The 15,120-nt window shown below is 56.2% G+C and overlaps 2 protein-coding genes across 2 annotated transcripts in view; both read left to right on the top strand.

Moving 5' to 3' along the window:
* The first annotated feature begins 413 nt into the window (after positions 1-413).
* Positions 414-2,337, top strand: LOC137454656 (uncharacterized). Its single transcript, XM_068164793.1, has 3 exons — positions 414-647; positions 1,407-2,195; positions 2,311-2,337. The coding sequence occupies exons 1-3, from the start codon at positions 414-416 to the stop codon at positions 2,335-2,337; spliced, it is 1,050 nt and encodes a 349-aa protein (XP_068020894.1).
* Positions 2,338-5,327: 2,990 nt separating this feature from the next.
* Positions 5,328-15,120, top strand: part of MUC16 (mucin 16, cell surface associated) — a 42,155-nt gene continuing 32,362 nt past the window's right edge. The window contains exon 1 of the mRNA XM_068164791.1: positions 5,328-6,957. Coding sequence (XP_068020892.1) covers positions 5,328-6,957 — 1,630 coding nt within the window. The remainder of the gene's footprint in view (positions 6,958-15,120) is intronic.

Here is a 15,120-nt window from a genome sequence, read left to right as displayed (position 1 = left end):
CAACCTCCACACTTGTCTCACCCACAGCAGAAGAGTCCACTTCAGAAGCTGTAGTCACCACTTCAGTCCCTCCCAGCACCTCAGGAACACCTACTGCAGCTCCTGGCTCCACCTCACCCAAGGACACAGCAGCAGCTTCCACAGCCCCAGCAGTCAGCTCCTCCTCTGCTCCACACTCAAGCACAGCTCCTGCCAGCAGCTTTACTCCTGAGCTCAGCACTCCTATGCCAACCTCTACTCTGGCCTCAGCCTCCACCTCCTTTGATACAAACACCTCAACCCTTCAGGCCTCCACTGCTGCAACTACAACAACATCAGAAGCCTCCAGCACTGCTGACATGACCTCTTCTGCTCCTCACACTACCACCACCTTTACTCCTGCTCTGAGCACTTCCATGGCTGTGACAACCTCCATGCAAACCTCTCCTCTGACCACAACCTCCACCTCCACTGCTCCAGGCACATCAGCCCTTCAGACCTCCACTGCTGCAAGCTCAACAACAGCAGAAGCCTCCAGCACTGCTGCCATGACCTCTTCTGCTCCTCACACTACAGCTGCAGCCTCTTCCTCTGCACCACAACCCTCTGCTGCTCAGACAACCTCCACTCTTGTCTCCACCACAGCAGCAGTGTCCTCTTCACAAACTGTAGGAATCACTTCACTCTCTCCCAGCACCTCAGGAACATCTTCTGCAGCTCCTGGCTCAACCACAGCCATGGAGACAACAGCAGCTCCCAGCTCCAGCCCTGCAGAGAGCTCCTCCTCTCCTCCCCATGCAAGCACAGCTCTGACCACCACCTTCCCTCCTACCCTCAGCACTTCCATGGTTGTGAGCACATCTACCCCAACCTCTACTCTGGCCACAACCTCCAGCTCCACTGCTCCAGGCACATCAGCCCTTGAGGTCACCACTGCTGCAAGCTCAGCTGTGATGGAGACCTCCAGCACTTCTGCCATGACCTCTTCTGCTCCTCAGGCTACAGCTGCAGCCTCTTCCACTGCACCACAAACCTCTGCTGCTCAGACAACCTCCACTCTTGTGTCCATGACATCTAAATTCTCCTCTTCAGCATCTGCCACATCTTCTGCAGTCACTCCCAGCACCTCAGGAACATCTACTGCAGCTCCTGCCTCCACCACAGCCTTGGAGACAACAGCAGCTCCCAGCTCCAGCCCTGCAGAAAGCTCTTCCTCTGCTCCAGAGAGAAGCACAGCTCCTGACAGCACAACAACTCTTCCCCTGACCACTACTCAGGCTGTGATCACCTCTATGCCGACCTCTACTCAGGCCACAACCTCCAGCTCCACTGCTCCAGGCACATCAAGCCTTGAGGTCAGCACTGCTGCAAGCTCAACTGTGATGGAGACCTCCAGCACTGCTGCCATGACCTCTTCTGCTCCTCAGGCTACAGCTGCAGCCTCTTCCTCTGCACCACAAAGCACTACTGCTGAGACAACTTCAACCCTTGGCTCCACCACAGCTCAAGTCTCCACTTCCAAAGCTACAACATCCACTGCAGTCCCTCCCAGCTCATCTGGAACATCTGCTGCAGCTCTTGGAACCACCTCAGCCATGGAATCCTCACCAGCTTCCTCTACCCCAGCAGATAGCTCCTCCTCTGCTGCACACAGAAGCACAGCTACCACCAGCACCCTTTCACCCACTCTGAGCACTTCCATGGCTCTGACCACATCTACACCAACCTCTACCATGGCCACAGTCTCCACCTCCACTGCTCCAGGCACATCAACCCTTCAGGACAGCTCTGCTGCAAGCTCAACAACAGCAGAAGCCTCCAGCACTGCTGCCATGACCTCTTCTGCTCCTCACACTGCTGCAGCCTCTTCCTCTGCACCACAAACCTCTGCTGCTCAGACAACCTCCACTCTTGTGTCCATGACATCTAAATTCTCCTCTTCAGCATCTGCAACATCTGCAGTCACTCCCAGCAGCTCAGCAACACCTACTGCAGCTCCTGGCACCACCACAGCCATGGACACCACAGCAGCTCCCAGCTCCAGCCCTGCAGAAAGCTCTTCCTCTGCTCCAGAGAGAATCACAGCTCCTGACAGCACAACAACTCTTCCTCTGACCACTACTCAGGCTGTGATCACCTCTATGCCGACCTCTACTTTGGCCTCAGTGTCCACCTCATCTGCTCCAGGCACAACAGCCCTTCAGGCCACCACTGGGGTAACCATGCTGGAGACCTCCAGCAGTGCTGCCATGACCTCTTCTGCTCCTCACGCTACAGCTGCAGCCTCTTCCTCTGCTGCTGAGACAACCTCCACACTTGTCTCACCCACAGCAGAAGAGTTCACTTCAGAAGCTGTAGTCACCACTTCAGTCCCTCCCAGCACCTCAGGAACACCTACTGCAGCTCCTGGCTCCACCTCACCCAAGGACACAGCAGCAGCTTCCACAACCCCAGCAGTCAGCTCCTCCTCTGCTCCACACTCAAGCACTGCTCCTGCAACCACATCAACTCTTCCTCTGAGCACTACTGAGAGACTGACAACATCTACCCCAACCTCTACTCTGGCCACAACCTCCAGCTCCACTGCTCCAGGCACAACAGTCCTGGAGGAATCCACTGCTGCAAGCTCAACTGTGATGGAGACCTCAAGCACTGCTGCCATGACCTCTTCTGCTCCTCACACTACCACCACCTTTACTCCTGCTCTGAGCACTTCCATGGCTGTGACAACCTCCATGCAAACCTCTCCTCTGACCACAACCTCCACCACCACTGCTCCAGGCACATCAGCCCTTGAGGGCTCCACTGCTGCAAGCTCAACAACAGCAGAAGCCTCCAGCAGTGCTGCCATGACCTCTTCTGCTCCTCAGGCTACAGCTGCAGCCTCTTCCACTGCACAACAGAAGTTTGCTCTCCAGACAACCTCCACAGTGCCCTCAACCACCACACAAGAGTCCACCTCAGGAGGTGGAACATCCACTGCAGTCACTCCCAGCTCAGCTGCAACATCTACAGAAGCTCTTGGCACCACCTCAGCCATGGAGACATCAGCTCCCTCCACCAGTGTAGCAGAAACCTCCTCCTCTGCTCCTCATGCAAGCACAGCTCTGACCACCACCTTCACTCCTACCCTCAGCACTTCCATGGCTGTGACCACATCTACCCCAACCTCTACCATGGCCACAGTCTCCACCTCCACTGCTCCAGGCACATCAACCCTTCAGGACAGCTCTGCTGCAAGCTCAACAACAGCAGAAGCCTCCAGCACTGCTGCCATGACCTCTTCTGCTCCTCACACTACAGCTGCAGCCTCTTCCACTCTAGAGCAGAAATCTGTTCTTCAAACCACCACACTGAAGGACACAACAGCAGCTCCCAGCACCAGCCCTGCAGACAGCTCCTCCTCTGCTCCTCATGCAAGCACAGCTCTGACCACCATTGCTACTGCTCCTCTGAGCACTGCTGCAACACTGACCACCTCTATGCCAACCTCTACTCCGGCCTCAGCCTCCAGCTCCACAGCTCCAGGCACATCAACCCTTGAGGGCTCCACTGCTGCAAGCTCAACTGTGATGGAGACCTCCAGCACTGCTGCCATGACCTCTTCTGCTCCTCAGGCTACAGCTGCAGCCTCTTCCTCTGCTCCACAACCCTCTGCTGCTCAGACAACCTCCACTCTTGTCTCCACCACAGCAGCAGTGTCCTCTTCACAAACTGTAGCAATCACTTCACTCTCTCCCAGCACCTCAGCAACATCTACTGCAGCTCCTGGCTCCACCACAGCCATGGAGACAACAGCAGCTCCCAGCACCAGCCCTGCAGACAGCTCCTCCTCTCCTCATGCAAGCACAGCTCTGACCACCACCTTCCCTCCTACCCTCAGCACTTCCATGGTTGTGAGCACATCTACCCCAACCTCTACTCTGGCCACAGTCTCCACCACCACAGCTCCAGGCACATCAGCCCTTGAGATCACCACTGCTGCAAGCTCAACTGTGATGAAGACCTCCAGCACTGCTGCCATGACCTCTTCTGCTCCTCACACTACAGCTGCAGCCTCTTCCTCTGCTGCTGAGACAACCTCCACACTTGTCTCACCCACAGCAGAAGAGTTCACTTCAGAAGCTGTAGTCACCACTTCAGTCTCTCCCAGCACCTCAGGAACACCTACTGCAGCTCCTGGCTCCACCTCACCCAAGGACACAGCAGCAGCTTCCACAACCCCAGCAGTCAGCTCCTCCTCTGCTCCACACTCAAGCACAGCTCCTGCCAGCAGCTTCACTCCTGAGCTCAGCACTTCTATGCCTCTGAGCACTCCTATGCCAACCTCTACTCTGGCCTCAGCCTCCACCTCCTTTGATACAAACACCTCAACCCTTCAGGCCTCCTCTGCTGCAACTACAACAACATCAGGAGCCTCCAGCACTGCTGCCATGACCTCTTCTGCTCCTCACACTACCACCACCTTTACTCCTGCTCTGAGCACTTCCATGGCTGTGACAACCTCCATGCAAACCTCTCCTCTCACCACAACCTCCACCTCCACTGCTCCAGGCACATCAGCCCTTCAGACCTCCACTGCTGCAAGCTCAACAACAGCAGAAGCCTCCAGCACTGCTGCCATGACCTCTTCTGCTCAGCAGGCTACAGCTGCAGCCTCTTCCTCTGCACCACAAACCTCTGCTGCTCAGACAACCTCCACTCTTGTGTCCATGATATCTAAATTCTCCTTGTCAGCATCTGCAACATCTGCAGTCACTCCCAGCAGCTCAGCAACACCTACTGCAGCTCCTGGCACCACCACAGCCATGGACACCACAGCAGCTCCCAGCTCCAGCCCTGCAGACAGCTCCTCCTCTGCTCCACACTCAAGCACAGCTCCTGCAACCACAGCTGCTCCTATTGGGAGCACTTCTATGCCTCTGACCACATCAACCCCAACCTCTACATTGGCCTCAGTGTCCACCACCACAGCTCCAGGCACATCAACCCCTGAGGGCTCCACTGCTGCACGCTCAACAACAGCAGAAGCCTCCAGCACTGCTGCCATGACCTCTTCTGCTCCTCACACTACAGCTGCAGCCTCTTCCACTGCACAACCGAAGTTTGCTCTCCAGACAACCTCCACACTTGTCTCACCCACAGCAGAAGAGTTCACTTCAGAAGCTGTAGTCACCACTTCAGTCCCTCCCAGCACCTCAGGAACACCTACTGCAGCTCCTGGCTCCACCTCACCCAAGGACACAGCAGCAGCTTCCACAACCCCAGCAGTCAGCTCCTCCTCTGCTCCACACTCAAGCACAGCTCCTGCCAGCAGCTTTACTCCTGAGCCCAGCACTTCCACCCCCATGGACACAACAGCAGCTGCCAGCAGCAGCCCAGCAGGAACCTCCTCCACTGCTCCCCATGAAAGCACAGCTCTGACCAACACCTTCATTCCTACTCTCAGCACTTCCATGGCTCTGACCACATCTACACCGACCTCTACCACGGCCACAGTCTTCACCTCCACTGCTCCAGGCACATCAACCCTTCAGGACAGCTCTGCTACAAGCTCAACAACAGCAGAAGCCTCCAGCACTGCTGCCATGACCTCTTCAACTCCTCAGACTACAGCTTCAGCCTCTTCCTCTGCACCACAAACCTCTGCTGCTCAGACAACCTCCACTCCTGACTCCACCACAGCTCAAGTGTCCACTTCAGAAGCTACAACATCCACTGCAGTCCCTCCCAGCTCATCTGGAACGTCTGCAGAGGCTCTTGGAAGCACCACAGCAGCTCCCAGCAGCAGCCCTGCAGACAGCTCCTCCTCTGCTCCACACTCAAGCACTGCTCCTGCAACCACATCAACTCTTCCTCTGAGCACTACTGAGAGACTGACAACATCTACCCCAACCTCTACTCTGGCCACAACCTCCAGCTCCACTGCTCCAGGCACAACAGTCCTGGAGGAATCCACTGCTGCAAGCTCAACTGTGATGGAGACCTCCAGCACTGCTGCCATGACCTCTTCTGCTCCTCACACTACCACCACCTTTACTCCTGCTCTGAGCACTTCCATGGCTGTGACAACCTCCATGCAAACCTCTCCTCTGACCACAACCTCCACCACCACTGCTCCAGGCACATCAGCCCTTGAGGGCTCCACTGCTGCAAGCTCAACAACAGCAGAAGCCTCCAGCAGTGCTGCCATGACCTCTTCTGCTCCTCAGGCTACAGCTGCTGCCTCTTCCACTGCTCAACAGAAGTTTGCTCTGCAGACAACCTCCACAGTGCCCTCAACCACCACACAAGAGTCCACCTCAGGAGGTGGAACATCCACTGCAGTCACTCCCAGCTCAGCTGCAACATCTACACAAGCTCTTGGCACCACCTCAGCCATGGAGACATCAGCTCCCTCCACCAGTGTAGCAGAAACCTCTTCCTCTGCTCCTCATGCAAGCACAGCTCTGACCACCACCTTCACTCCTACCCTCAGCACTTCCATGGCTCTGACCACATCTACTCCAACCTCCACTCTGGCCACAACCTCCAGCTCCACTGCTCCAGGCACAACAGCCCTTGAGGTCACCACTGCTGCAAGCTCAGCTGTGATGGAGACCTCCAGCACTGCTGCCATGACCTCTTCTGCTCCTCAGGCTACAGCTGCAGCCTCTTCCACTGCACCACAAACCTCTGCTGCTCAGACAACCTCCACTCTTGTGTCCATGACATCTAAATTCTCCTCTTCAGCATCTGCCACATCTTCTGCAGTCCCTCTCAGCACCTCAGGAACATCTACTGCAGCTCCTGCCTCCACCACAGCCTTGGAGACAACAGCAGCTCCCAGCTCCAGCCCTGCAGAGAGCTCTTCCTCTGCTCCAGAGAGAAGCACAGCTCCTGACAGCACAACAACTCTTCCTCTGACCACTACTCAGGCTGTGATCACCTCTATGCCGACCTCTACTCAGGCCACAACCTCCAGCTCCACTGCTCCAGGCACATCAAGCCTTGAGGTCAGCACTGCTGCAAGCTCAACTGTGATGGAGACCTCCAGCACTGCTGCCATGACCTCTTCTGCTCCTCAGGCTACAGCTGCAGCCTCTTCCTCTGCACCACAAAGCACTACTGCTGAGACAACCTCAACCCTTGGCTCCACCACAGCTCAAGTCTCCACTTCCAAAGCTACAACATCCACTGCAGTCCCTCCCAGCTCATCTGGAACATCTGCTGCAGCTCTTGGAACCACCTCAGCCATGGAATCCTCACCAGCTTCCTCTACCCCAGCAGATAGCTCCTCCTCCGCTGCACACAGAAGCACAGCTACCACCAGCACCCTTTCACCCACTCTGAGCACTTCCATGGCTCTGACCACATCTACCCCAACCTCTACCCCGGCCACAGTCTCCACCTCCAGTGCTCCAGGCACATCAACCCTTCAGGACAGCTCTGCTGCAAGCTCAACAACAGCAGAAGCCTCCAGCACTGCTGCCATGACCTCTTCTGCTCCTCACACTACAGCTGCAGCCTCTTCCACTCTAGAGCAGAAGTCTGTTCTTCAAACCACCACACTGAAGGACACAACAGCAGCTCCCAGCACCAGCCCTGCAGACAGCTCCTCCTCTGCTCCTCATGCAAGCACAGCTCAGACCACCACTGCTACTGCTCCTCTCAGCACTGCTCCTACACTGACCACCTCTATGCCAACCTCTACTCTGGCCTCAGCCTCCAGCTCCACTGCTCCAGGCACATCAACCCTTGAGGGCTCCACTGCTGCAAGCTCAACTGTGATGGAGACCTCCAGCACTGCTGCCATGACCTCTTCTGCTCCTCACACTACAGCTGCAGCCTCTTCCTCTGCTCCACAACCCCCTGCTGCTCAGACAACCTCCACTCTTGTCTCCACCACAGCAGCAGTGTCCTCTTCACAACCTGTAGCAATCACTTCACTCTCTCCCAGCACCTCAGGAACATCTACTGCAGCTCCTGGCTCCACCACAGCCATGGAGACAACAGCAGCTCCCAGCACCAGCCCTGCAGACAGCTCCTCCTCTCCTCATGCAAGCACAGCTCTGACCACCACCTTCCCTCCTACCCTCAGCACTTCCATGGCTGTGAGCACATCTACCCCAACCTCTACTCTGGCCACAACCTCCAGTTCCACTGCTCCAGGCACATCAGTCCTGCAGGTCACTGCTGCAAGCTCCACTGTGATGAAGACCTCCAGCACTGCTGCCATGACCTCTTCTGCTCCTCAGGCTACAGCTGCAGCCTCTTCCACTGCACCACAAACCTCTGCTGCACAGAAAAGCTCCACACTTTTCTCACCCACAGCAGAAGTTTCCACTTCTGAATCTACAACATCCACTGCAGTCACTCCCAGCAGCTCAGCAACACCTACTGCAGCTCCTGGCACCACCACAGCCATGGACACCACAGCAGCTCCCAGCTCCAACCCTGCAGACAGCTCCTCCTCTGCTCCACACTCAAGCACAGCTCCTGCCACCACATCTGCTCCTATTGGGAGCACTTCTATGCCTCTGACCACATCAACCCCAACCTCTACTTTGGCCTCAGTGTCCACCTCCACAGCTCCAGGCACATCAACCCTTGAGGGCTCCACTGCTGCAAGCTCAGCTGTGAAGGAGACCTCCAGCACTGCTGCCATGACCTCTTCTGCTCCTCAGGCTACAGCTGCAGCCTCTTCCACTGCACAACCGAAGTTTGCTCTCCAGACAACCTCCACACTTGTCTCACCCACAGCAGAAGAGTTCACTTCAGAAGCTGTAGTCACCACTTCAGTCCCTCCCAGCACCTCAGGAACACCTACTGCAGCTCCTGGCTCCACCTCACCCAAGGACACAGCAGCAGCTTCCACAACCCCAGCAGTCAGCTCCTCCTCTGCTCCACACTCAAGCACAGCTCCTGCCAGCAGCTTTACTCCTGAGCCCAGCACTTCCACCCCCATGGACACAACAGCAGCTGCCAGCAGCAGCCCAGCAGGAACCTCCTCCACTGCTCCCCATGCAAGCACAGCTCTGACCAACACCTTCATTCCTACTCTCAGCACTTCCATGGCTCTGACCACATCTACACCGACCTCTACCACGGCCACAGTCTTCACCTCCACTGCTCCAGGCACATCAACCCTTCAGGACAGCTCTGCTGCAAGCTCAATAACAGCAGAAGCCTCCAGCACTGCTGCCATGACCTCTTCTGCTCCTCACACTACAGCTGCAGCCTCTTCCACTGCACCACAAACCTCTGCTGCTCAGACAGCCTCCACTCTTGTGTCCATGACATCTAAATTCTCCTCTTCAGCATCTGCAACATCTGCAGTCACTCCCAGCAGCTCAGCAATACCTACTGCAGCTCCTGGCACCACCACAGCCATGGACACCACAGCAGCTCCCAGCAGCAGCCCTGCAGAGAGCTCCTCCTCTGCTCCACACTCAAGCACTGCTCCTGCCACCACATCAGCTCTTCCTCTGAGCACTACTGAGACACTGACCACATCTACCCCAACCTCTGCTCTGGCCTCATCCTTCACCTCCACTGCTCCAGGCACATCAACCCTTGAGGCCACCTCTGCTGTAACCATGATGGAGACCTCCAGCACTGCTGCCATGACCTCTTCTGCTCCTCAGGCTACAGCTGCAGCCTCTTCCTCTGCACAACAGAAGTTTGCTCTCCAGACAACCTCTACAATTCCCTCAACCACCACACAAGAGTCCACCTCAGGAGGTGGAACATCCACTGCAGTCACTCCCAGCTCAGCTGCAACATCTACAGAAGCTCTTGGCACCACCTCAGCCATGGAGACATCAGCTCCCTCCACCAGTGTAGCAGAAACCTCCTCCTCTGCTCCTCATGCAAGCACAGCTCTGACCACCACCTTCACTCCTACCCTCAGCACTTCCATGGATTTGAGCACCTCTATGCCAACCTCTACTGTGGCCACAATCTACACCTCCACTGCTCCAGGCACATCAGCCCTTGAGGCCACCACTGCTGTAACCATGATGGAGACCTCCAGCACTGCTGCCATGACCTCTTCTGCTCCTCAGGCTACAGCTGCAGCCTCTTCCACTGCAGAACAGAAGTTTGCTCTCCAGACAACCTCCACAATTCCCTCAACCACCACACAAGAGTCCACCTCAGGAGGTGCAACATCCACTGCAGTCACTCCCAGCTCAGCTGCAACATCTACAGAAGCTCTTGGAAGCACATGGGTGTCCACAGCCATGGACACTACACTAGGTCCCTCTAGCACAGCAGAAACCTCCTCCTCTGCTCCACACTCAAGCACAGATCTGACTACCACCCTTACTACTACTCTCAGCACTTTGACAGCTTTGAGCACCTCTATGCCATCCTCTACTCTGGCCACAACCTCCAGCTCCTCTGCTCCAGGCACATCAACCCTTGAGGTCACCACTGCTGCAAGCTCAGCTGTGATGGAGACCTCCAGCACTGCTGCCATGACCTCTTCTGCTCCTCAGGCTACAGCTGCAGCCTCTTCCTCTGCACCACAAACCTCTGCTGCTCAGACAACCTCCACTCTTGTGTCCATGACATCTAAATTCTCCTCTTCAGCATCTGCAACATCTGCAGTCACTCCCAGCAGCTCAGCAACACCTACTGCAGCTCCTGGCACCACCACAGCCATGGACACCACAGCAGCTCCCAGCTCCAGCCCTGCAGACAGCTCCTCCTCTGCTCCACACTCAAGCACAGCTCCTGCAAACTCATCTGCTCCTATTGGGAGCACTTCTATGCCTCTGACCACATCAACCCCAACCTCTACATTGGCCTCAGTGTCCACCTCCACAGCTCCAGGCACATCAACCCCTGAGGGCTCCACTGCTGCAAGCTCAACAACAGCAGAAGCCTCCAGCACTGCTGCCATGACCTCTTCTGCTCCTCAGGCTACAGCTGCAGCCTCTTCCTCTGCACCACAAACCTCTGCTGCTCAGACAACCTCCACTCTTGACTCCACCACAGCTCAAGTGTCCACTTCAGAAGCTACAACATCCACTGCAGTCCCTCCCAGCTCATCTGGAACGTCTGCAGAGGCTCTTGGAAGCACCACAGCAGCTCCCAGCAGCAGCCCTGCAGAGAGCTCCTCCTCTGCTCCACACTCAAGCACTGCTCCTGCAACCACATCAACTCTTCCTCTGAGCACTACTGAGAGACTGACCACCTCTACCCCAACCTCTGCTCTGGCCTCAACCTTCACCTCCACTGCTCCAGGCACATCAACCCTTGAGGCCACCTCTGCTGTAACCATGATGGAGACCTCCAGCACTGCTGCCATGACCTCTTCTGCTCCTCAGGCTACAGCTGCAGCCTCTTCCACTGCACAACCGAAGTTTGCTCTCCAGACAACCTCCACACTTGTCTCACCCACAGCAGAAGAGTCCACTTCAGAAGCTGTAGTCACCACTTCAGTCCCTCCCAGCACCTCAGGAACACCTACTGCAGCTCCTGGCTCCACCTCACCCAAGGACACAGCAGCAGCTTCCACAACCCCAGCAGTCAGCTCCTCCTCTGCTCCACACTCAAGCACAGCTCCTGCCAGCAGCTTTACTCCTGAGCCCAGCACTCCTATGCCAACCTCTACTCTGGCCTCAACCTCCACCTCCTTTGATACAAACACCTCAACCCTTCAGGCCTCCACTGCTGCAACTACAACAACATCAGGAGGCTCCAGCACTGCTGCCATGACCTCTTCTGCTCCTCACACTACAGCTGCAGCCTCTTCCACTGCACCAAGGACCTCTGCTGCTCAGACAACCTCCACTCTTGTCTCCACTACAGCAGCAGTGTCCTCTTCAGAAACTGTAGCAATCACTTCACTCTCTCCCAGCACCTCAGCAACACCTACTGCAGCTCCTGGCTCCACCACAGCCATGGAGACAACAGCAGCTCCCAGCTCCAGCCCTGCAGACAGCTCCTCCTCTGCTCCACACTCAAGCACAGCTCCTGCCACCACATCTGCTCCTATTGGGAGCACTTCTATGCCTCTGACCACATCAACCCCAACCTCTACTTTGGTCTCAGTGTCCACCTCCACAGCTCCAGGCACATCAACCATTGAGGGCTCCACTGCTGCAAGCTCAACTGTGATGGAGACCTCCAGCACTGCTGCCATGACCTCTTCTGCTCCTCACACTACAGCTGCAGCCTCTTCCACTGCACCACAAACCTCTGCTGCACAGAGAACCTCCACACTTGTCTCACCCATAGCAGAAGAGTCCACTTCAGAAGCTGCAGCAATGTCTGCTGTCCCTTCAAGCACACTGGGAACATCTTCTGCAGCTCCTGGCTCCACTACAGCCATGGAGACAACAGCAGCTCCCAGCACCAGCCCTGAAGTCATCTCCTCTGCTCCACACACAACCACAGCTCTGACTACAACCTTTACTTCTACTCTCAGCACTTCCATAGCTTTGACCACCTCTATGCCAACCTCTGCTCTGGCCACAACCTCCAGCTCCACTGCTCCAGGCACAACAGTCCTGGAGGAATCCACTGCTGCAAGCTCAACTGTGATGGAGACCTCCAGCACTGCTGCCATGACCTCTTCTGCTCCTCACACTACAGCTGCAGCCTCTTCCACTCTAGAGCAGAAGTCTGTTCTTCAAACCACCACACTGAAGGACACAACAGCAGCTCCCAGCACCAGCCCTGCAGACAGCTCCTCCTCTGCTCCTCATGCAAGCACAGCTCTGACCACCATTGCTACTGCTCCTCTCAGCACTGCTCCTACACTGACCACCTCTATGCCAACCTCTACTCCGGCCTCAGCCTCCAGCTCCACTGCTGCAGGCACATCAACCCTTGAGGGCTCCACTGCTGCAAGCTCAACTGTGATGGAGACCTCCAGCAGTGCTGCCATGACCTCTTCTGCTCCTCACACTACAGCTGCAGCCTCTTCCACTGCACAACAGAAATTTGCTCTCCAGACAACCTCCACAGTGCCCTCAACCACCACACAAGAGTCCACCTCAGGAGGTGCAACATCCACTGCAGTCACTCCCAGCTCAGCTGCAACATCTACAGAAGCTCTTGGCACCACCTCAGCCATGGAGACATCAGCTCCCTCCACCAGTGTAGCAGAAACCTCCTCCTCTGCTCCTCATGCAAGCACAGCTCTGACCACCACCTTCACTCCTACCCTCAGCACTTCCATGGCTGTAACCAGAGCCTTCACCTCCACTGCTCCATCAACATCATCCCTTGAGGACACCTCTGCTACAAGCTCAAAAGCAGAAGAAATCTCCAGCACTGCTGCCATGACCTCTTCTGCTCCTCAGGCTACAGCTGCAGCCTCTTCCTCTGCTCCACAAACCTCTACTGCTGAGGCAACCTCTACTCTTGTCTCCACCACAGCAGCAGTGTCCACTTTTGAAGCTGTGGCAACCTCTGCAGGCACTCACAGCTCCTCTGCAACTTCTACTGCAGCTCTTGACAGCTCCCTACTAAAGGACACCACAGCAGCTCCCAGCTCCAGCCCTGCAGACAGCTCCTCCTCTGCTCCACACTCAAGCACAGCTCCTGCCACCACAGCTGCTCCTATTGGGAGCACTTCTATGCCTCTGACCACATCAACCCCAACCTCTACTTTGGTCTCATTGTCCACCTCCACAGCTCCAGGCACATCAACCCTTGAGGGCTCCACTGCTGCAAGCTCAACTGTGATGGAGACCTCCAGCACTGCTGCCATGACCTCTTCTGCTCCTCAGGCTACAGCTGCTGCCTCTTCCTCTGCACCACAAACCTCTGCTGCTCAGACAACCTCCACTCTTGACTCTACCACAGCTCAAGTGTCCACTTCAGAAGCTACAACATCCACTGCAGTCCCTCCCAGCTCATCTGGAACGTCTGCAGAGGCTCTTGGGAGCACCACAGCAGCTCCCAGCAGCAGCCCTGCAGAGAGCTCCTCCTCTGCTCCACACTCAAGCACTGCTCCTGCAACCACATCAACTCTTCCTCTGAGCACTACTGAGAGACTGACCACATCTACCCCAACCTCTGCTCTGGCCTCAACCTCCAGCTCCACTGCTCCACGCACAACAGTCCTGGAGGTCACCTCTGCTGTAACCATGATGGAGACCTCCAGCACTGCTGCCATGACCTCTTCTGCTCCTCACACTACAGCTGCAGCCTCTTCCTCTGCACAACCGAAGTTTGCTCTCCAGACAACCTCCACAGTGCCCTCAACTATTACACAAAGGACAACCTCAGGAGGTGCAACATCCACTGCAGTCACTCCCAGCTCAGCTGCAACATCTACAGAAGCTCTTGGCACCACCTCAGCCATGGAGACATCAGCTCCCTCCACCAGTGTAGCAGAAACCTCCTCCTCTGCTCCTCATGCAAGCACAGCTCTGACCACCACCTTCACTCCTACCCTCAGCACTTCCATGGCTCTGACCACATCTACCCCAACCTCTACTCTGGCCACAACCTCCAGCTCCACTGCTCCAGGCACATCAGCCCTGCAGGTCACCACTGCTGCAAGCTCCACTGTGATGAAGACCTCCAGCACTGCTGCCATGACCTCTTCTGCTCCTCACACTACAGCTGCAGCCTCTTCCACTACACAACAGAAGTTTGCTCTCCAGACAACCTCCACAGTGCCCTCAACCACCACACAAGAGTCCACCTCAGGAGGTGCAACATCCACTCCAATCACTCCCAGCTCAGCTGCAACATCTACAGAAGCTCTTGGCACCACCTCAGCCATGGAGACATCAGCTCCCTCCACCAGTGTAGCAGAAACCTCCTCCTCTGCTCCCCATGCAAGCACAGCTCTGACCACCACCTTCACTCCTACCCTCAGCACTTCCATGGCTGTGACCACATCTACCCCAATCTCTACTCTACCCACAACCTCCAGCTCCACTGCTCCAGGCACATCAACCCTTCAGGACAGCTCTGCTACAAGCTCAGCAACAGCAGAAGCCTCCAGCAGTGCTGCCATGACCTCTTCTGCTCCTCAGGCTACAGCTGCAGCCTCTTCCTCTGCTCCACAACCCTCTGCTGCTCAGACAACCTCCACTCTTGTCTCCACCACAGCTCAAGTGTCCTCTTCACAAACAGTAGCAATCACTTCACTCTCTCCCAGCACCTCAGGAACATCTTCTGCAGCTCCTG

Source organism: Melanerpes formicivorus, unplaced genomic scaffold (genome assembly GCF_026170545.1).
Source record: "Melanerpes formicivorus ecotype bairdi unplaced genomic scaffold, bMelFor1.0.p_v2 SCAF_83, whole genome shotgun sequence".
Lineage (NCBI taxonomy): Eukaryota > Metazoa > Chordata > Aves > Piciformes > Picidae > Melanerpes > Melanerpes formicivorus.
Note: the sequence above shows the minus strand (reverse complement) of the source record. Positions and strands in the feature narration are given on the sequence as shown.

Excerpts from the sequence above, each read along its gene's own strand:
- LOC137454656 (XM_068164793.1), top strand. The coding sequence starts at position 414 with ATGCAAACCTCTCCTCTGACCACAACCTCCACCTCCACTGCTCCAGGC. Across the intron at positions 648-1,406 it reads CAGTGTCCTCTTCACAAACT|GCTACAGCTGCAGCCTCTTC; the intron begins GTAGGAATCACT and ends TCTGCTCCTCAG. Across the intron at positions 2,196-2,310 it reads CCCTTCAGGCCACCACTGGG|CAGAAGAGTTCACTTCAGAA; the intron begins GTAACCATGCTG and ends TCTCACCCACAG.